The following is a 21,824-nucleotide window of genomic DNA, read 5'->3' as shown; positions in this document are numbered from 1 at the left end:
GAGAGAGGCATACAGCTGCAGTCATTCCTCCTGTTAACACTGACCACATGGGCTCTCAGCAGTGGAGAGAGGCATACAGCTGCAGTCATTCCTCCTGTTAACACTGACCACATGGGCTCTCAGCAGTGGAGAGAGGCATACAACTGCAGTCATTCCTCCCGCTAACTCTGGCCTCATGGGCTCTCAGCAGTGGAGAGAGGCATACAACTGCAGTCATTCCTCCTGTTAACACTGACCACATGGGCTCTCAGCAGTGGAGAGAGGCATACAGCTGCAGTCATTCCTCCTGTTAACACTGACCACATGGGCTCTCAGCAGTGGAGAGAGGCATACAACTGCAGTCATTCCTCCTGTTAACACTGGCCTCATGGGCTCTCAGCAGTGGAGAGAGGCATACAGCTGCAGTCATTCCTCCCGCTAACACTGGCTTGGCTCTACTCAGCAGTGGCAAGAACAACCTGAAGTCATTCTCCACTTACACACTTCCCATAATTAAGTGCGAGAGGGTTCCGGATATGGCTGCTCCGAACTCCGGAACTGACTCCAAGGGCACAGAAAATTGGTTCTAACCAATTCCGAACACAGAAAACATCAAGGAGATGATAGTTTGGTGTGGAACCGATCACAGGACAATGGTTTAATCACTTTCCGACAGGAAAAAAACAAAGGCTGCAGACGAAACGCCAAGTTGTGGCCCTTGAGGTCATCGGAAGAAACCAACTAACAGCCACAGTGGTGCACGTGTTAGGTAGTTACTTCTGACCACAAAACTTGTAAGATTCTCGGCCCAAATGATAACTGTACTATATTTACCAGACAACTTATTAGTTTATATGCTTTTCCGCCCTCGTACTGAAGGTTTTTAATAGCTGGTTCCACCCTGGTTTCGCACCCTGAGCAACTGTGGTAGCATCCAAGTAACATCCATATCCGGAACCCTCTCGCACTTAATTATGGGAAGTGTGTAAGTGGAGAATGGAGAAAACAGAGAGAACATTTCCATCTTAAGTCAGGTCCTGATTGTGTAACAGGTGGGGGTATCGCAAGTCGCAATGCAGAAAATAAAAATGCACACAGGAAGGAAATGCACAGGGAAAATGGAAAAGGGATTTCTAAAAAGTTGGAAAACTAGAGTTTGGCAACCTCATATCTGTTGTTCCTTTCTTGATCTCTTTGGAATTTTTTAAAATAAAAATGCCCCTGCAATTCCAAACCTAGCTGCTAGGAGCCCCAAACTTACAACTGCTTCTTCCCGAGCTCCCAGTACCAAGGAAAACCGCTCGGGGCCCAAAATCTTGAGTACTGTAAATTCATTTGAGGTCGCGGGGATTTAATTTCGTGGTAGCGGGAAAAAGGACTTTTTCGCTGTGGTTTTAAGTTCGCGGTGAAATGGTCACGGTGGATTAATATTCACGGTTTTCGCGGTGACCATTTCACCGCGAAAACCGCGAATATTACTGTAAGTTCATTTATGTTCGCGAGCACTTAATTTCGCGAGTTTGGGCAAATCGGAACTTCGCGAGATCTTTGAGTTCGCGAGCGAGTACTTGGCGGTAGCGAAAATTACTACTGTAACAGTATAACGCGTGGCTTGAACAATTTTTTCAGCGAATTTACCGACAGTCGGCAAGGCAATATTAATCATTTTCGGTAGAATTTCAATTTTGCATGGTCAAGAAACCTCGAAAATGTTAATTAGCGAGAAATCAAGGAGATATAGGCAAGTTTGTGTTAAGCTCTGACGGCAGCGCGGATGTGCAAAATGGCGGCGCCTTGGAGGTCATCTCGGGTCATCGGGACAGTCGATTATAGTATGGGTGGAAATGCTACTTGCGGTGCAATTGTGCTCTAATTAAACCGTAAAAAATTGCACAATTATCTATCAGATAAGTTGCACGAATAAAAAGGACACATATTTAAGGAGTGTTTGATTTCATACTTTATTCATTTGACAAGAAAAGGTGTTTGTATTTTCTTTGAAATTACTGTTCGCCCATGCTGCATGTGAAATCCCAAGCGAGTCACAACATTGCTTCTGGAAGCGTCGGTTTTCGTTTATTTGTTACAAAGTGGCTTTCTATGAAAGTGCAAACATCGATTCAGGATTATGAACGTCAAATACAGGTTGGTCGACAATTGGAGCACTTTATGAACAATTTATAGAAACTGTGGGCATGATTTTTTTGTCTGTTTTTCGGCGTCTTGATTCCAAGCCAAGCTCGTCAAGAACAAAGGAAAATTTGGCGATCGAGGTTTCAGACAACTTTCTAGCTTTGTAGTTTCGAATTCTGTGAATCAAACAGTGGTCATCGGCAGCTATATTTAAGTACGAATATGATGGAGTACAAACCGAAGTTGGGTAAGAAGACATTGACGCTGGAATTATTATATATATATAAGAACTTAGAACTGATCTGATGTTACGAGAATGCTGCGCGTAGCCTCGTAATTGTAAAATTTTCGGCATGCGGTATGGGGCCGATTTTGTATTTTCCTTTGTGTTGTAAAGAAGTAACTAAATAAAGAAGCCTCATATAATTTGAATAAACTTATATTTTATCCTGAAAAGAATGGATGGTCTGAGTATTTAACTTTTGCCAGGATACTTTTCGGGGACAGAGGGTGTGGGAGGGGGGTGGTACAAGAAAACAAGTTCGCGAGTAGATGACTTCGCGAAGAGAAGGTCTCAGCGAAATACGCGAACTTAAAAACCTTGCGAACTTAAATGAATATGTAGTAATCCACCGTGAACATTTCTGCATTTACAGATCATTTGCAGCTTTTGTCCCACCCTACCAACACACAAAGTATGAAACAAATCCATCTGGCCGTCTTTTAGATATCTTGGAAATTATGTTGACAGAGAGAGACAGACACATTGTACTTCTGGGCCACCGTAGGCCAGGACTGAAGTGTGACAACGCGGTAAGGGACCGTACGATATTTATCGGGGGGGAGGGCTGGTGCATTGGAAGTCGGATAAAAAAATTTTTTGATGGCCCTCCCCCCCATCTCAAAAAAATCTAACGTCACCCTCCCCCTCCACTTCAAAAAAATCAACATGGCCCTCCCCCCCGACAGGCATAATCAAACGGGTAGAAAAACAACCGATAAAATAATCTTAATATAGACGTCAGGGCACAAGGGCGCCAGTGATCTCGCCAGTGTTCTCGCCAGGATATTTTCACAGCGTCGGGGCAGGGGTCCGGGGGCATGCTCCCCCGGGAAAATTTGGATTTTCAATCCCTCTAAAACAGAATTTCCTGCAATTTGAGAGGAAAATTATGCCCTTGAGATTGGATGCCGGTTGCCTTTTTTACTCCCGTTTTTCAGTAATCGACGTCCGCCCTCCCAAAAAAATATGTTATAACTATAAGCTCGGGGAATCAGCAGTCCGTGATCTGGCCCGGGTATTATTTGTCCAGACATGTCTATATGAAAATTTTGGGTTTTTGATGCTTCCAAACAGGGCTCTAGCCAATGAGTTCGTCAGCCCATGGAAAAATCCTGCCAATTTTTTTCCGACATTGAATAAAGAATGCCTAACGGTACCTCGTGCGATCGATGTTGCGCCCTCCCGCATCAAATGCTAGTAGTTTTTCCAGAGGATAAAATAACGGCGCCATCACACCTTGTGTTTTTTTTTTCTATTTTGCCCGATGATTTTACTAAAATTTATCGAATCGTTCGGGTTTTACAAGGCCGCGCCGTCATTTTCCACGAGCGTGCGTTTGTTTCGTGCGACCTCATGTAACCCCGTTTTCGGCGTGAAATCTTTGGCTCACCGCTGGATTTCTTTTTACATAGAGACCAAGAACGTTACACATTATACGAAGGACGGTGATCTGCTGCGTCTTTGGCAGTGATCAGTGCCGGTGTAGCCTTGAAGGAGTAGCCAGAAAAGACGTCCCAACGTGCTGGGCGCTGCGATCGACAGTCCGTCTGGGGAGGGGGGCGTGCCGCGCCATGTGCCACAGACGACAAATTATGCGAGTGCACAGCCGACTCGATCGACGCTTGACAACAAATTGCGGCCCCTTTTCTGCCGCAAATTTTGTCCTTTTAAAACAAAAGAAATAAAATAAAAAATAAAGTGTATAGTTTTGGATTCTTCACATATTTACCGCGCACCACTTTTGTAACTTAAATATTTGGGGAAACTCAGCCGAGCCGAGTGCGTCTTTCCAGAAAAAAATAAGTTCGGAGACGGAATGACGTATGCCTGGCGGGAACGCTGGTCCAGGGCAGCGCCACTTTGGGGGACCTAGGGGGCGAAGCCTCCCGGAAGCTCTTGCATTTTAGGCTATTCAGAAGGCTTATTTTATAAGTTTTAGGGCCATGTCAAGATATCAAAACAAAAAATAGTATAAACAATTCTTTCAAAAAAATTAACATGGGCCCTCCCCCCTATCTTAAAATAAAATTAACATGGCCCTCCCCCCACCTCAAAAAAAATTAACATGGCCCTCCCCCCCTAACGCACCAGCCCTCCCCCCCTGATAAATATCGTACAGTCCCTAACGAAAAACGACACACAACAAAACATGGGGGAGGGTTTGCACCTTGCATAACGTTACACCGAATCGACGTTAAGGCTAGAAACAGGAGGTACCTGGGTAGTTCAGTTTTCATCTTGAGAAGTTGGCCCATATGTCCAAGGAGCTTTTATCAGCTGATAAAAGCTCCTTGATATGTCTTGAGAAGTTGGTCCAGTGCCAAATGTTCATGAGAACCGGAAGTGTGACGTCATGGTCACGGGACGTACGTGCCCGAACGTGCTTCCCGGCATGCAATGTTACAAATGGCTCCTGTTGTTTGAGTTGTTGTGTTTTTCTCTAAGGTAAGTCGGACTTCCCTACCAAAATTCTGTCAGTTCGCGAACTTCTCACCACTTTTATCCGCCGTATGATTGTACTCTGCATGAAGTAGCGGCTTTGCGTAGAGCCAGTTGGCCGCCATTGCTCTTGTATTTGCCCGTAGACGGGTCCAACTTTCGCCGGGGGCCAGGTAGGGTGGGTTCTTCCCGATGTGACGACACAGAATTTTGTTACATTTATCTTCGCAATATTGTCAACATTCGCAAAACAAAACTGTTACCAGAGTTCGGATGTAAACAAAGTTTAGAGTTTTTCTTAATTAACGGAGCTAGCGAGCCAAAATTATGTTGATTTTTGTCGGTAGATTTGTCATGAGTTTGTAACAAGTGTAGTTAATTTCTTCCTTCTTTTTTGAGGCTTCCGCCTTGAACTCAGTGAAGTTTCTGTAGCCTATGAACATACTTGATCCATAATTTCACACCAGCACGGACCCGTACTTTTATAGACATGTGTGTTGGGTTCTTTAACATGCTCGAGATGTGGCTGTCCACAAACATGGGACCTGCACAACGTCCCTAAACGTATCTAGGAGCGGTCCTTTTAATTTTTGTACTCATCACCTGATCATGAGTGAAGATGAAGATGTGACTTGAAGATGTACTATTCGTAAATTGACTTTCCCAAGCACACAACATGTCATTGGAGTCTTCCAGGGATTCGAACCCAGAACTTTTCGATTCAGTCAAATCAACAATCTACTAGTAAACCACAAAACCACCTTGTGACCTTGTCCACCAATATCAGAAGTGCTACATGTAACACGTTACAACCCCTCACTGTAAAATACTGTAAATGCAGAAATGTTCGCGGTGGATTAATGTTCGCGCTTTTCGTGTCGACCACTTCACCACGAACTTAAATCCACCGCGAACATTTTTCTATTAAGGTATTAGATTGTAGTAGATGGTGTTACCACGAAATTAAATCCACCGCGAAAAGTCATTTTTCCCGCTACCGCGAAATTAAATCCCCGCGAACTTAAATGCATTTACAGTATACCCTGCTTTTGAAACTAACCAGAGCTGTAATACCACCTGCATATGCAGATAATTGCAGGTAAAATTGGAGCTGTGCAGGTATTTCTGGTGTCTACCTGCACCTAACCTGTACTGGTCCATGTACAGTGTTTTATACATGTCCTATCATGTAGTTGTATGTGGAAATGCTATTAGCTGCATTGACTGTAACTACCTATTTTGTGTAAAAGAACAAAAATAACAATGGTTCCTGAACAATTTTGAATAAATTCTAGTATGGTCTTCTTCAGTGGTGCAGGTAAAATTTGTCTTGTGCAGATAATACTGTAATTCCTGATTTTTTCACTGTACTGTTATGTTCACGGTTTTCACGGTGACGACTGTAACGTGAACTTATCATTACCGATAAAAAATAATTCACAGACTTTTTTCATGCGCACTTGCCTCGACAGTGAACATTTAGTTCCGAGAACAAGTTCAATTTTCTCAGACCGTGAAAGTTTGGTACCGTGAAGATAAAGTGAATTACAGTAGTCAATGTTACCTGCACCAGTGCAGTATGCAGAAAAAAGCATTTCGAGCCCTGCTAACTAAACTTGCTGCTGATTGGGTGCCACTGGACACTTTACATAATTGTCATGTGCATTTTTCAGGACCAACGATGACGTAGCATCTTGGTTAGTGAGACCTGACAGTGACACTGACTGAAGGAGGATATGGCTTATGGTGGCAACCAGACAACACTCAGCGGTCGCAATTGTCACAGGTCGGCTTTTTCAAACATACGGTTTTCAGTACAGTCAAACCTGTCTATAGCGGCCACTCAAGGGACCGGACAAATTTGGCCACTATAGACAGGTGGCCTCTGTATAGAGGTGGCAACTTGTAGATAAAATACCCAAGGGGCCGACAAAAAGTGGCCACAATGGACAGGTGGCCCCTCTGTAGAGGTGGCCCCTAATACAGGTTTGACTGTAGTTAGTTTTGAGTATTAGATTTGTACAATATCTAGCTGTGACCAGGTCTTATATAGGGATGCATCGCTAGCCGTATGTTATTAACCAAAAAAAGCCAACTTTTTGGTGATTACAAATGCATATACAGCAGAAACAAAAGTCTTTGCAATTTGGATGATTTTTTGCAACATGCTTATTTTTTACACAGTATATGTAGAATAAACATGAAATAAAGTGCCTCTGTCCCGTCAAATGCCAATATCAGTTTTGTGTTGTTCTGTTTTACCACCCAGGCCTGAGACAGGTGTGTTATTATGTAATAATTAGAACATGGAAGGAGGCCTACTAAATAAAAGTACTATTGGGAAATAGGGTAATAGTTAAAACATGGGAGGAGGCCTACTATGGGGAAATAGGGTTGCTCCGCCCAGGCACAAGGGGGGTTTCTTGTAACAAGGTGAAATTTTCTGTAAATTGTTTATTTTTATATCTCACTACGCTTGTTATTTTAACGGGATGGGTTGGTTTACTTTTATCACTTTGTGTCTTAATCCTATCTACCGGTAATCCCCAAGTGTGAGATGGCCAGTGGTGCACAAAAAGACTATGAAAAAAGTATTGTACTATGAAAAATGTGTTGTACTATGATAAAAGTGTTAGACTATGATAAAAGTGTTGTACTATGAAAAGCTGAGTGGAGAAGAAGAATCCATTGTGACCCGTGATGGCATCACTGATGTCCACGTTCAGGGATGAAAAAAGTGTGGCCCTATTTTATACAAATAATATCAGTACCATAAATTTTTCATAGTACCTCACTTTTGCACTATGGGGATATAAACACAGTAATTGAAGGGCTCTGATTGGCTGAGGGGTAGTGGCCATGTTCTAACAGTTTCGTAGTATAGGTATCACCTGTTAAAGGGGCATTCCACTCCAGAAGGGAGTATTGTTTTCCAATAGATAATGTGTCAATGAATACATAATCAGACGAATTTTGTGGAATTCACCTAGGGATGAATTACGTGATGTTTACAATAATGACACTCACTAAACCCATGCAGACCCTACCCATGGATTCCCTATACGCATAGACACTGTGTTTACCGTACATATTTTCGGAATAAATGAGGTACGCTAAGCACACCGAGAAGGCAAATTGCTCATAAGATAGCAAAGAATACAAGAACAAGACGAGATTTCTTAGCGAACCTGAAATTAGTTTTGTAACCTTACCTAAAAGTTTTGCATTGTATTCAGCCATAGGATTAATTCAATTAGAGGGTACTTGGGGAGTTTAGTAGAAGACTGAATGCTTTTGAGGCATGTGGAGCAACTGGGTACTTTATCATATAATTTGAAGTAGTATGCAGTTATCACTTCCTAAAATTGATATCTGTCGGAAAATAACACTCCCGTGTGGAGTGGAATGCCCCTTTAATATCACTACTTGTACGTTACCCTTACTCCATGCTGCATGTACTTAGATAAGCCTATATTTAGAAGTTTTTTGAAGGATTCACTAACAGTTTGGCTGTTTCCCAGCAGGTTTATGTGGGAGTTGGAGGAACGTTATGGAGTCCTTAGTTGTCATGGTAACCGCCATGTCAGGCCCCAGTACCGCTGGGTAAGGTGCTCACCGCCTTTTCTTTCAGTTCAGCTCAGAAGAAATGTTTTGATGATTGATACAAAACTTTCCCTCCTCTCTGGTTGAGGTCGCTAGCGGGCTGTTCTACCCAAGATTAACTGTGTACAAAATATGTTCATTAATGTCAAACCCCAGTTGAAAATATCATAAGTAATTTGACCTGAAGTGTAGATTAGAACTATTTGCAATAACATGTAAATGTAAGGGTGTCGGTAGATACATGTATCTTGGATTTCATAATTATGGGAATCTACATTGTCTTTTATTGTACCATCTGCTTTGTGAGGTTTCTTTCAGCAGTGAATTATAACTTGTGCCACACAAAGTTTATGAACAATAGCATTTACTAGAGTTAGATTTTAGATATAAATTTGTAATTCATTATGTCATGTAAGCTTTATGCTTTTAATGTGTTAGCTACTTTTAAAGTACTGCTTTATTCTTTTACCTTTTGTTTCACCACAATTCAGCCTTTTGCAAATAGCCTTTCCTCTCTCTGATTTTCTTTTTGCCCTCCCCCACTCTCTGTGTCTCTGTCTCTGTCTGTCACAGTCTGTCTCTCTCTCTGTCTCTCTCTCTCTGTCTCACTCTCTTTGTCTCTCTCTCTGTCTCTCTGTCTGTCTCTCTCTCTCTTTGTGTCTCTCTCTGTCTCACTCTCTTTGTCTCTCTCTCTGTCTCTCTGTCTGTCTCTCTCTCTCTTTGTGTCTCTCTCTGTCTCACTCTCTTTGTCTCTCTCTCTCTCTCTCTCTGTCTCTCTTTGTCTCTCTCTGTCTCTCTCTCTGTGTCTTTCTTTGTCTCTCTCTCTTTGTCTCTCTCTCTGTCTCTCTGTCTGTCTCTCTCTCTTTGATGAGATGATTTTTTATCCTGAAAGCTGCTGGTTTGAAAATGTGATGTAGGCCTTAATGGGATGATTTTGAAGAAGCTCTAATAATTTCTTGTGTAATTTCCTGCAGAGCCAGTGAAGAGGCTATGATGGGAAACATGTATTTATTTGTTTGTTTATTGTTGTTGTTTACTGCAGAGCCAGTGAAGAGGCTATGATGGGAAACCTGGGCTCCTCGGGAACGAGCAGTGCAGACAGGGGAGGGGGGTTCCTCCGGAGGAGCGAGCGGATTGGCCGGAGGCTGGGGCTCTTCAGCTCCGCCCGGGTGGGCGAGGCACCGGTGTGTGGACAAAGATTTGTTTGTTTGTTTGGACCTTTGTTTATTCATGATAGTTCAAATTGGTGTAGGCCACTTTTCATTGAGGTCATGAGGGAAGAGGCAAGGGCCAGATAAGGTATATAACAGAGATACAGTTTAAAGTCTTAATGAGTCTTATAAGCCTATATACACAATTTTACATACATGGTACAAAATACATAATAGCGAGAGACATGATTCAAGTTCAAGATGATTCGCTGCACAAGGCCACTTGAAAAGTGAAGGATGCAGCTGTAAATTGGAACAAAGTTTAATAACCATTTTTGTCGTTCTTGAAATATCATGATGCATTACTACAGTATTTTCAATCACTGGTTATCTTAAAATCAACTCAGTTGCTCATAGACATCTGACAAAACTGAGCTATCTCAATGTAAATAACATCTGTTTGTATTTGTCCCTCACCATACAGTCAGTGCCGTCCACAGCGTCCGCTTCAGCGTCTGACGAGCCGGCAGAACCGAGAAGTAGACGCCGGCGGGGGGCGAGCTGTTTCCCGCGCAGAAGCCGCCACCATTCCCGCACCAGGAGCAGGTTTGTTTGTTTAGTTTCTTCCTGGAGTCCTCTACGTACAATCCAATAGAATACAGTACAATAAATGTCACATATAGTATCAATCAATCAATTAGCAATATATCAATCAATAACATCATTTGTCCCTCGACGCTGTCACGTGGTGAACACTGCGTGGATTCTCGCTTCCACGCCCATCCTGAAGCTCATTTGTAGAGTCACCTGAAAGAAGAAGCCCCTCCCCTTTCGGTGACGTGTGCACTCTCGGCTTGCATAATCCTCAGTTATAATTTTTGCTTCGTAATAGTAAGACCTATTCCGTATAGCTCTGTCACAATTAGTGACCGTAGTTCGAGTTAACATTAGTCTGAGTGGTCACGCAAAAGAAAGTGACACTCATAAGTCGCGCTCTCGGCAAGTTCAAGAGGACAAGAAACGCGAGCGTAAGAGGAAAACGTCGCGTGAAGATAGGGCAAGTACTGCCCCGCCTGCTCCGCCATGCTGGAACGTGTCCGTGCTTGTGTACAACCACGTGCTTCGCCGCCGTCCCCTCTGTCAAAAGTTTGGGGGAGTTTATGCGCCGTATGGCCGGTCTCCCGGCAGCACAGGGGAGTTCTACGCTCCATGGCGGCGAGTCTACTCCTCGGGAGTCTGAGCAGGAGCATTTGTCCGGGCAGGAGCAGGAAGATTTTCCGGAAAATTTAGCGGGGTTGCGTGCCACTTTGGGCGTCATCACCACACAGGAAGTTCAGAACGCACTCCGTGCACATGTGGCCTTCAGCATGATGTCTGAAGAATTCCTGGGAGTTCAGGAAGTTCTCGGCTCCTTTGCGGCTTCCGTAGGCGCAAAGAGGCATTCAACGTATCCTTAGGGATGGTTCTGGCAGGAAGACAAGACTGGAAGGTCGACACATGGTCTCCCTTTTTCCCGGTGCATCGAGTGTTATACACCGGCAATGTTCGTGTGTGTTAACAGTAGATGTACAGGGGCACATCGAGAGACATAAGTTTTGCACGGGCGCTGTTCCGCGAGTCGGTTACAGGACAGTCCTAGTTGCAAATGTGCCCCCATCGCTGGAAGACCTTCAGAGAAACTGGTATAATACCAGTTCGGAGATGCCAGTTCTCAGACGCCAAGAGTGTGGACAACGCTGGCGACTACTGGCTACATGGGTCTTCCACGATCGGCACAAGATGGTCGCCGAGTGCGTACCATGCCGTAACGAGTACAACGTGCTGTCCCACTCCGGTAGGTGTGGTTTCCTTCGACTTACCTTTTTAGGTAACGTTACTCGTAACGTACCCTTTGCACGTTGTCCTCAGTTCACTTTACTCCGGTTCCACTTAGTTCATGGATGATGGAGTTGTATTACGTTTTTGTGCCGCATTAAATGCACCGCTAAGTCGGTTCCACGCAGCAGAATATAATATTTCCCTGCGTCTGACGCCACATATTTTGATCGCACCGTTGAGTCGGTTTTGTTTCCTCGCAACAGAATATAACTTTCCCTGCGTCTGACGCCACATATTTTGATTGCACCGTTGAGTCGGTTTCGTTTCCACGCAGCAGAATTTTATTTTTCTCTGCGTCTGTTGCCACATTATTTTACGCACCGTTGAGTCGGTTTCGTTTACACGCAGCAGAATATATATATAACGTTATTTTTTCTCTGCGTCTGACCAGTCTCTCCGTTCGTTAGAGACACGTAGTTACGGTTTCTACGTTTCTAACTTGGGTAGAAGTTGTTCAGCGGTTATTTGCCTCAGTTTTACCTTGAGGTTTCAGCAAGGACTCTGTTTGTCCTGAGTTTCAGCCACCGATCGTTTCGCTGCATGCGGTTTCTGCAGTTTAGCTGAGGCTTCCTTCATAGGTGCCTCCTTTTTTGCTGTCTTTGAAACAGTTTCAGTCTAGACAGGTGGTTCCCGCTGGTCCGTTTGGGACTTACAGTTTACTTAACCGCGCCCGGTGCCTCTGCTAGCTAGCTGAGTTTGTTCGGGCAACCTACTGTTTTCGGCGATCGATCAGTAACGTTTTTAAACGTTAGCGTCATGTCAGTCACTCAGTGTGTTTTTGTGGCCGCAGTGTCGTCCTTGTCAGGCGCTTGATTTGGCCGATCTTTTATCGGTAATACCCAAATTCCTTTATTAGCATAGTGTGCATGTATGTCAGGGTTGATATCCTTGTTTTGGGGCTGTTGCTCCGCTAGATGTGCTCACTTTGTGCCTTCGCACAGCAGATTCCTTCTAGAATGATTCACAGCTGTTCACAACAAACTTGTTTACGTCACGTGAGCGCCCGTGAGCGCCATTTTGTTTTTCGCTTTTCTCGCGAGATTGCCCGAGTTCTCGTCGCCCTCTTGCGGTTTCAGTATAAACTGCAGTGTTGCATTTGCGTTTGCGGTCCGTTTGAGATTTTATTCCTACGTTGACTGCGGTTTTAGCGGGTTTGCGGTAGTTACCGCTTTTAAATGTCTATTTACTTTTTTCTCGACCGTTTTTTGCCGTACCTTTATGGTTTTTACCATTCTGAGGGTGTGTGGTACCTATGTGGTATTTTTTATGGGCAAATTACAGGATTCTTGTGCAAGTTTGAGGTAACTTTAAATTAGTTACTAAAATCTAGGAGGTTTTATAAAATTTTTAAATGAGTAGAAAATGTATTTATATATTTTAAAATTATTTAATCTTTTTGTGTTTCACACATGTCAGAGTTTTCTGTTCTGGACTATTTTTCAGCTGGGTTATCTAACCTTTTTTGTGTTCTGAGTTTTACCAAGTTTTCACCATTTCTTGAAATGATGGTAGTTTTCAGGTTTTGTTGCACCTGGTTTGACCTTTGGTTGGTGTCAGTGTTTAGCATCACTTTACTGTAAAGGTTTTTACCTTTGAGTGTTTTTCCTAGTTTAGTCTAGGTCTATGCTAACCTTTTGGGAATATTTTTCCCAGTTTTGGTGAATTCCTGAGTTCAGGAGTAGTTCCTTTGAGTAGGATACTAGTTTGTCTTTTGACAAGAACGGGTCTCTTATTGAGTTCTCGGTTCGCACTTGTTTTACAAGTTTTGAGCAGTCACAGCAGCGACAGTGTTAGTTCTGCTCAGTTACCTACTTTTTCACCTTCTTCAGGTTCTCCCTCACTCTACAATATAAGGAGTGTTGGTTTTTACCATAAAGGGCTAGTCAGGACCCCTTTTTGTTGATGGGTCAGTTTACCCCCCTTTTTACGTTCAGTCATATGGCACTTTCCCAGTGTCTCAGGGAGAACATCGCGTTAGACAGAGCAGCAGCTCTCTGTTTGGCCTCCCCAAGAGGCATTCGCACAGGTGGACCTTGGGCTCGTTGTAGAGCCTGGCACTCTCAGTTGCTGTCCACCTTTCGCAGTGTCACCCTTCTGCTAGGACGCGCGCGTCTCACCGTGTCTGTATCTTAGTTTTTCATCTTCCAAGTTTGTCAACTGCCGGGTCAGAAACATGTCTCCAGCCCATCACCTCGCCCTCAGCATGTGTAAGTGTGTGGTGGTGAGTAGTCTCCACGTGTCAGCCGTCTTCGTGTCTGGCTTTGACATCATGCGAGCACTTCCGCGCCAGATCAGTTCATGCAAGGTTTGCTTTTTTAACTTTTGATCTGTGACACCAGTGTGTTCGTGACCTTACACAAGTGTCCCGGCCTCCGCAAATGGGGAGCATTGGACTTAGTGTTTCCCACATATATGTTAGATTCTTACCCGGTTTCTGTCCTGGGAGCCTGATCTGTAGGCGTCGCGTACTGTGTCCTTTCAGCAGGCCTTTCTCGTCTAAAAGATGCTGAGAGTATTCCTACATACAATACGAGGTGCGGGTGTTGCAAATGGCACCGTTCGGGGGCACATCGGCATGCTACCTTGGAGACTCATCCGGTTCGCGCTTTTTTACAGTCCAGTGCCAACAAGTCTACTCTTGTACCAGTAGACTCCCAGGTCCTTCAGACAACTTTCTCTGTGGGGACGTCCCTGGTGACTTTAGTTCTACAGAGAGTGCTAACCTCTGGAGTAGTGACCATATTGCTCCTAGCGTCTGAAGGCAAGAGCGAAGGAAGTTGCTCCTCTCCACGTAGGGGAAGGTCTCGCTGAGCTGGAGGTAAGTTTATTTGGGACGTTTCAGTGGTCCTGAAACTCCTGCGTAAGTGGGCACCGGCAAATTGTTTCAAACAGTTGACTCTTAGGTGGCTATGTTAGTAGCCTTAGTGTCAGAAATCAATCATTGGCATTGTTAGACTCTAGTCATATGACCTCTTCTAAAGAGGGTTTGTCGTTTGAAGTCTACAGACTGACAAAGACTTCTCGACCGGACAAACCTCCTTATTCTTTGGTTTCTGTCTTAGTTTGAGCAGAAGGAAGTGTGTCCTGTGTTTTATTTGAAAGCATTTTTAGCCAGGACAGCAAAGTTCTGTTCTGATTCCGTTTCAAGAGTGTTCCGCGCATTGGCCAAACCGCACAAGGCAGTGTGCTCAGCCGCGATAGCTCGTGGGCTTATATCATTCCTTTCAGAAGCTAGTTCAGTCACATATAGCTTCATTGGCCATTCTGTCAGAAGTGCGCCTACCTTTGCTGTCTGTCAATCCGGGGTATCAGTGAAGGTCATTATGCAAGCGGCTAACTGGTCTAGTTCTTAGACCTTTGAAAAGTTATGACTAACCGTCAAATTTGTTCACTTTGGTCTTTTTGTTCTGGCCTCCGCTTCAAACTCACGCAGTGTTCACCACGTGACAGCGTCGAGGGACAATTGAAGTTTGGTACCAACCAACCTTGGTGCCGGACAAATGTAATTGTCCCTCGACGTGGAACGTGGTGAAACCCAGCCCAAAATAGTACTGCTGGGGTGCTGCATCTGACTATTCCCACCCTGGGATGGTCGGCCAGAACGGGTTGTGAAGAACTGAGGATTATGCAAGCCGAGAGTGCACACGTCACCGAAAGGGGAGGGGCTTCTTCTTTCAGGTGACTCTACAAATGAGCTTCAGGATGGGCGTGGAAGCGAGAATCCACGCAGTGTTCACCACGTTCCACGTCGAGGGACAATTACATTTGTCCGGCACCAAGGTTGGTTGGTACCAAACTTCAATTGTCATATTACAGTAGAACCTGCTGAACTGTGCGGTCAATTTGAGAGTGAATTTCATGAAATAATCCCGCTGGAACAAATTTGCCAGGTTGTCTAACTTTTCCAGCGCTCTAAGAGCATGATCAAGCTCATAGAGCTACACACCAGCGTGTTAATCCATTGGTCTATTAACAGGCTTCTACTGTATATTATAGATTTTATACAAAACAGTAATGACACCATCCTATCCCCACAGGTCCCCGTTGGAGAGTCGTTCGAGTTCCCCGACCGTGAGCACAGCGTCGTCCAGCGGTTATGTCACCGCCACACCGCGTACGGTCGAGTCCGCCTCCCAGAGCAGCAGCCAATCGTCAGCCAGCTCCGGGCGTGTCCGCCGTACGGGCGCGCGGTGGGCGGAGTTTCTGGCTCGCGGGAGCCAGAGCAGAAGAGACAGTCCCGGTACTGCCGCGGGGGGTGACAGCAGTGGTGGGAACGGCAGTTCCAGCACCATTCTGAACCTGTCCACTCTGTACCCCAGCGGAGAGTTCGTTACCACAACGTCTAACGAGTCCACGTCCACCGTTCATGTCAGGGTCCGGGGACCGGTACGGGATTCCTCGCAGGCCGCCACAGAACCTGAGGTTAATGTTTTGTTTGTTTGTTTATTTCGATCTCCATTAGAGTCCATTCCAAGACACCATGAGGGTTTTTAGGCGATATTTATAATTAGTCTGAATTATTTTGAATAAAAGAATGTATGAGCCACAATAATTAAATTATTTTCAAAAAATTGACTAAGAAAATACTCATTTATTTGAATTTCTTTGAATATTTTAGAAACATTTTGAAACTGTACAAAAATATCTTTATTTAGAATATTTGTGAAACCTCTTTGTGATTATTTCACATTTACAAATATTTACAAAAAATGGTAAACCTGGCCAAATGGTAAAATTAGTTTATTGCCCCATAAAAGTAAGCCCTATTGTTGCATCTGTATATTTTTAGATTTCACTGCTGGGCACTGGTGGGTCCTTTGTGGTGGGCCATTGTTGCATGGCACCCAAACATACTTTGCAAGGATGTGTGAATTGCTATCTTCCCAGCCCACCGAACCATTTACAAAAAAATGGTAGAAAATGGTAAATAATGGTAGAATGCTGTTATCATTATTTAGAAACCATTAGAAGTATCCAATTCAACACCATGAATATTTCCAAAGTTTTACAGGTCCAGGGAAATATTTATAAAGTTGAAACAGTGTTAAAAATATTTCTGAAGTATCAAATGTCCGAGACATATAATTACAAAACTTTAAAATCAATTCTAAACAATGGCAACAAACATCCGCATGGTGTCTTGGAATGGACTCTAGACTTTAGAAAATACTCGCAAAATCTATTCATCTGGAGTCCACTTAAGGTTAAGAAACAATGAAAAACATAAGTCAACATAAGAATGGATGCTTTAATTCCTGTAAAACCTTGCAGTCTGAATGCCTTTTACTTAAAACCAGTTAAAGGTTGCATATATAAATACAGTTTGAATTTGCGTAACATTCCGTTACCATAGAATAAAGAACACAGGCATCAAAGTTTGCATTTGATTTGAGTAGTCGATAGCATTATGTGTCTACAGAGAAAACAGTTATTAAACCAATGATGTATAAAATTAGTATGCCTTATTCATTCAAATCTAAGATAAACGTTGAAATTATTAATTATCATCATTAACAATTATGATTATTACAGGTGGTGCCCACGGGTCGGTTTGGCTTTGGGTATAACCTGCGTAGTCGCGCCCGTGCCCAGCGTGCCGCCTCCACGCCCCCAGCCGGCCCAGCGCCCGCGGCGCGCTCCAGGCCCGCGGCACGATCATTACTACTGTAGTATTATTAACAATTATAATTATCACAGGTGGTGCCCACGGGTCGGTTTGGTTATAACCTGCGGAGTCGTGCCCGTGCCCAGCGTGCCGCCTCCACGCCCCCGGCCGGCCCCACGCCCGCGGCACGCTCCAGGCCCGCGGCGCGCCCCACGGCAGAGTCCAGCCCTGACGAGGCCGGCCTGCGGCTTGCCGACCTGCTGTCGCTGCGAATCAGCGTCCGGCCGACTGATCGTGACACGAGTTCCGCCGCTCCTGAGTCCGCAACCGCCGGCCAACCGGACGCCTCGGAGGCCAGGGGCAGGGAGGACACCGGCAGTGCAGGTCTGTGTTTTACAAGAGCTGTGTAGCCGTACCGTACTGTACCTGTATATAACTTTACACTACACAATACTGCAGAGGCCAGGGGCAGGGAGGACTCCAGTAGTGCAGGTCAGGGTTAGACTAGAGCTGTGTACCCGTACCGTACTGGACCTGTATAAAACTATAATCTACTTAACACTATACAATACTGCAGAGGCCAGGGGCAGGGAGGACTCCAGTAGTGCAGGTCAGGGTTAGACTAGAGCTGTGTACCCGTACCGTACTGGACCTGTATAAAACTATAATCTACTTAACACTATACAATACTGCAGAGGCCAGGGGCAGGGAGGACTCCAGTAGTGCAGGTCAGGGTTAGACTAGAGCTGTGTACCCGTACCGTACTGGACCTGTATAAAACTATAATCTACTTAACACTATACAATACTGCAGAGGCCAGGGGCAGGGAGGACTCCAGCAGTGCAGGTCAGGGTTAGACTAGAGCTGTGTAACAATGCTATAGCTGTACACTACACTACACACTACACAATACTGCAGACGGCAGTTCAGGTCTGTACATACATATGTAATGGCACTATACCTGTACCTACACACTTCACACTATGCAACACTGCAGAGGCCAGGGGCAGGGAGGACTCCAGTAGTGCAGGTCTGGGTAGACAAGTCTCATTGCTCATTGCCAATAAAAGTGTTGATGATGCAAGCACATGTCCTGCTGTACTTGCCCATTCTGACTAGTGAAGATTTAGCAAGCTGGAAGAGTCCTAACTCCTTTTGTTGCATGCATTGTTACATGCTTTTGTTCCTTGCTGCAATTGACATGTTATTTAGATTCTTGTCAGTGAAAAGCTGGTTGGAGCCAGTGGATATTTTTGTCCTTACCCTATAGAGCAGGTGAACTTTAACACTTGTCCAACCCTGCAGGTGCGAGCAGCCCGGAGAGCCGCGGGGAGTCGGCAGCGAGGGCCCAGGGAACTCGTATCACGATTATCCGCATCCGGACCGCGCCGTCTACTCCTGACCTGGGCAGCCGGGAGGGGGCGCAGCCACGCATAGCTGTCTCCACCCACAACGTGAATGGACCGACCCACGCCTCCAGCACTGCAGCTAGGAGAGAGGACAGTACCACTGAAGCTGCGGGGAATGGCAGGTAGGACACTGCAACGATTAGCTTTGTCCTTAGATGTAAAAAATGATGCAGCAGAAATAGTAAGTGAAACCCATGTCAAATCTTGTGTCTGATGTCGGAATTGAATTCTATTTTCTTAAAACAACAAGTTAAGTCACTGCATAGGACTCTACATTTCCAGCTCTGGCAGATTTCCAAACACCATTTTTAACATGCAACATTGATAACAGGATTTTTGAGAAGTCAGGGCTTGAAATACCACCTGCATATGCAGGTTAGTGCAGGTAAAATTGGAGCTGTGCAGGTATTTCTGGTGTCTACCTGCACCTAACCTGCACTGGTCCATGTACTGGGTATATACAGGTTAGTGCAGGTAAAATTGGAGCTGTGCAGGTATTTCTGATGTCTACATGCACCTAACCTGCACTGGTCCATGTACTGGGTTTTATACACAAATGTCCTATGGTGTAGGTGTATATGGATTCAATCATTGTCATTAGCTGCATTGACTTTTACCACCTATAAAGTATAAAATAATGTAAGGATAATAAATAAATAATTTCAGTATTAGCCATACTTTCTAAATTCAGAGTGGTGCAGGTAAAATTTGTCTGGTGCAGGTTATTTTCAATGCCACATGCACCAGGGCAGGTATGCAGAAACAAGTTTTTCGAGCCCTGGAAGTGTTCGTAGTCCAGTGGTTCGTGGCCCTGACCCGACATCCACGCGAATGTAAAGGGTTGCAGTCCTAAAGACGTTAAGCCTTGGTCCACTGTTAATTGTGCTGGTCAAAAAGAGCCGGGCGAATTTCCCTGGTACAATGAACCTGTAAATACTGTACAAGTACATAGTGTCTGTCTTCTCTGTCATGACCAGTGGAAGATTAGCTCTTCATTGAGCTTAACTGGTTTGAGATCCCTTTTTTCTCTGTTCCCATGGTAACGTAGTATGGTACATCTTTTCAGTTCCTCCAGCACGCCATCCTCCGAGTCCCGGAGTCCTGGAGCGGCGCCCGCCTCCGGACCGCTCCGAGAGCGCATCTCTGTGATGGAATTCGACACCAACGGGGACTCCGACAACGAGTCGGACAGCGACATTCTGGAGATGATCAACAGTCGGCTGCGACAAGTCGCCGCCAGGTAAGGTTAAAAGAAAAGTTATTGTTAAATTATCTTTTGTTTGTTTGTATGGCATACCTTATAAATGGCTTCATGGTGTAACAAAACTGGGTAGCCGTTATGTACTGAACAGTACAAGCTGTATCTGGACAAATTAATTAAGCCACTCAAAGGGAAGGACCCAAACTCTTTTCCATAAGTGTGGACTGTGAAGGGTTTTCTAACGTGCCTGACAAAGGGATGTCCATTTAACATCAGTTCTGAAGGATATGCCAAGCCAAAGCTAGGTACATGTACTCAATTTTCACCCAAATGACAGTAAGAACTACATGTCAATTGCCTTTCCTAAGGGCACAAAGCATGTCATATAAAAATGCTAAGTGATTGTACCCTTAGATATTTTCTATATGGACATCAATCTTAAGTTCTGATAGTCCAAATGTCCAACTGAACAGCAGGTGCATCAGTGCACGGTTTCACCTGAACTATATTTTACAGAACGGAGGAACAGGAAGGCGCTATCCGCCCCCGCAGAGCGCTGTCAGCAAACCAGGCCTCCCCGCTCACTCTGGTGTTCTTAGGCATCGTTATATCTGCGGTAAGTCTGTCTTCATTACTGCAGCAGAACTTCTGGTTTTTATACCTCGTGTTGAATGCAAGCTTTGGTCTCAATTTTTTGGTTGTAGATAGCTCTTGGTCAGTGACGTACTCAACCAGGGTGTGTTACCATAAAACGGTAGGGTGGAGTAGGATTATGACTGGACTAAAAGGAAGGCGGATGCCACCGGAACCCCCTACAATGCTCATGCCTATACTATCTTTTGCCGTGACTCACCAAGAAACTTTGACCCCCTTTGATAAAATCCTAGCTCAAGGCCTGACTTAAACATAATACAAAATGTACTTTTTCCTAGTCTTCATGAGAACTTTGTCGGTAGCATAAAGTAGAATGATGACCAAACTAGAACTCTATACCTTGCCCGAGTCTTCATGACACCTCTGTCTCTCCCCCCCCTCAGGACGGAGAGGATACGCCCCGCGGCCTGACGAAGGAACAAATCGACACCCTGCCGACGCGCACGTTCAGCGAGCCTTCCCGCGAGGAGAACGCCACCAACTCTTGTAACGTCTGCATCACGGATTACATCGAGGGGTCCGTTCTACGCTGTCTTCCATGTACACACGAGTTTCACGCCGTCTGCGTCGATCGCTGGCTCGGAATCAACGCGTCCTGTCCCGTCTGTCGCCACACGGTAACAAGCGAAGCTTAGCGCTCAACAAACTGTCGTCACACAAAGATTAGAAAATTAACGAACTATTCTGCTGTGAAACAACGGCCTAGGGAAAAACTGTTCTGTTACTGATCATGGTCCTGAAAAAATTAGGGTTGGTAGGTAGGGATTCTTTTTTTCCCTTATTTAAAGATTTTTAAAGATTGAGTTATGATCAAGAAAAAACGACAACAATATAAAACAATATAGAAATGCATTCGGATACTGGTTCTTCAACACTGTATTGTCATAATTAATGTACATGACTACATTGTACAAGCAAAGAAGAATATAAAGTTTACTGTACATGGTCACATTGACTGTGTCAAACTTTAGTCTCTGGTGTGAGATACAAAAGGTCTGTTTTGAACTTCAACACTCACATTGGAAATTTTATGTCCCTCACCAACAGTTTAACAAAAAACAAGGCTATGCCAGGCAGGTTTTTTCTAGGGTCAGGTCACCGGAAACACAACTTTTTTTTACTAGGCCTAAAGAGTAATTTTTCCGAACAATGATTGTCGTTTGGCAAAGAGGTGATCACGATGCTGATATGATGAACGATCGGTACTGCTTCTCAAGTGGATGATTCAGTACATGATGAGACTTGGTGATTCTTTGCTGTCAGAAATTAACAAACTTGATGTGCTGCTGCTTCTTGTACTCCCTGGGGAGTAACCACAAAGGCCCTGTTCACACTGGGGCTGTCAATTCTAAACTATCCAAATGAAGTTTATTCAATTGGAATAGGTATTAAGCCCACAAACCCAGCTATTGTGAAGTGTATTCAGTTGGAATAGTTGTGTCCGAAACCCCACTATTGCGAGCAGAAATGTGCAGTGAAGCCCATGGGA

At 44.6% G+C, this 21,824-nt stretch overlaps 1 protein-coding gene across 1 annotated transcript; it reads left to right on the top strand.

Annotated features, from left to right (window-relative positions):
* The first annotated feature begins 4,699 nt into the window (after nucleotides 1-4,699).
* LOC118407834 (E3 ubiquitin-protein ligase RLIM-like) lies at nucleotides 4,700-21,284 on the top strand. The gene is made up of 13 exons (XM_035808373.1): nucleotides 4,700-4,840; nucleotides 6,508-6,620; nucleotides 8,359-8,437; nucleotides 9,480-9,621; nucleotides 10,073-10,194; nucleotides 15,504-15,888; nucleotides 16,999-17,115; nucleotides 17,164-17,455; nucleotides 17,885-17,917; nucleotides 18,377-18,602; nucleotides 19,547-19,720; nucleotides 20,198-20,297; nucleotides 20,719-21,284. Exons 2-13 carry the CDS (start codon nucleotides 6,578-6,580, stop codon nucleotides 20,968-20,970), a joined length of 1,965 nt encoding a protein of 654 aa, XP_035664266.1. The 5' UTR covers nucleotides 4,700-4,840; nucleotides 6,508-6,577; the 3' UTR covers nucleotides 20,971-21,284.
* The last annotated feature ends 540 nt before the right edge of the window (nucleotides 21,285-21,824 follow it).

Source organism: Branchiostoma floridae, unplaced genomic scaffold (assembly GCF_000003815.2).
Source record: "Branchiostoma floridae strain S238N-H82 unplaced genomic scaffold, Bfl_VNyyK Sc7u5tJ_1489, whole genome shotgun sequence".
NCBI lineage: Eukaryota > Metazoa > Chordata > Leptocardii > Amphioxiformes > Branchiostomatidae > Branchiostoma > Branchiostoma floridae.
This window is presented reverse-complemented; position numbering and strand designations above follow the sequence as displayed.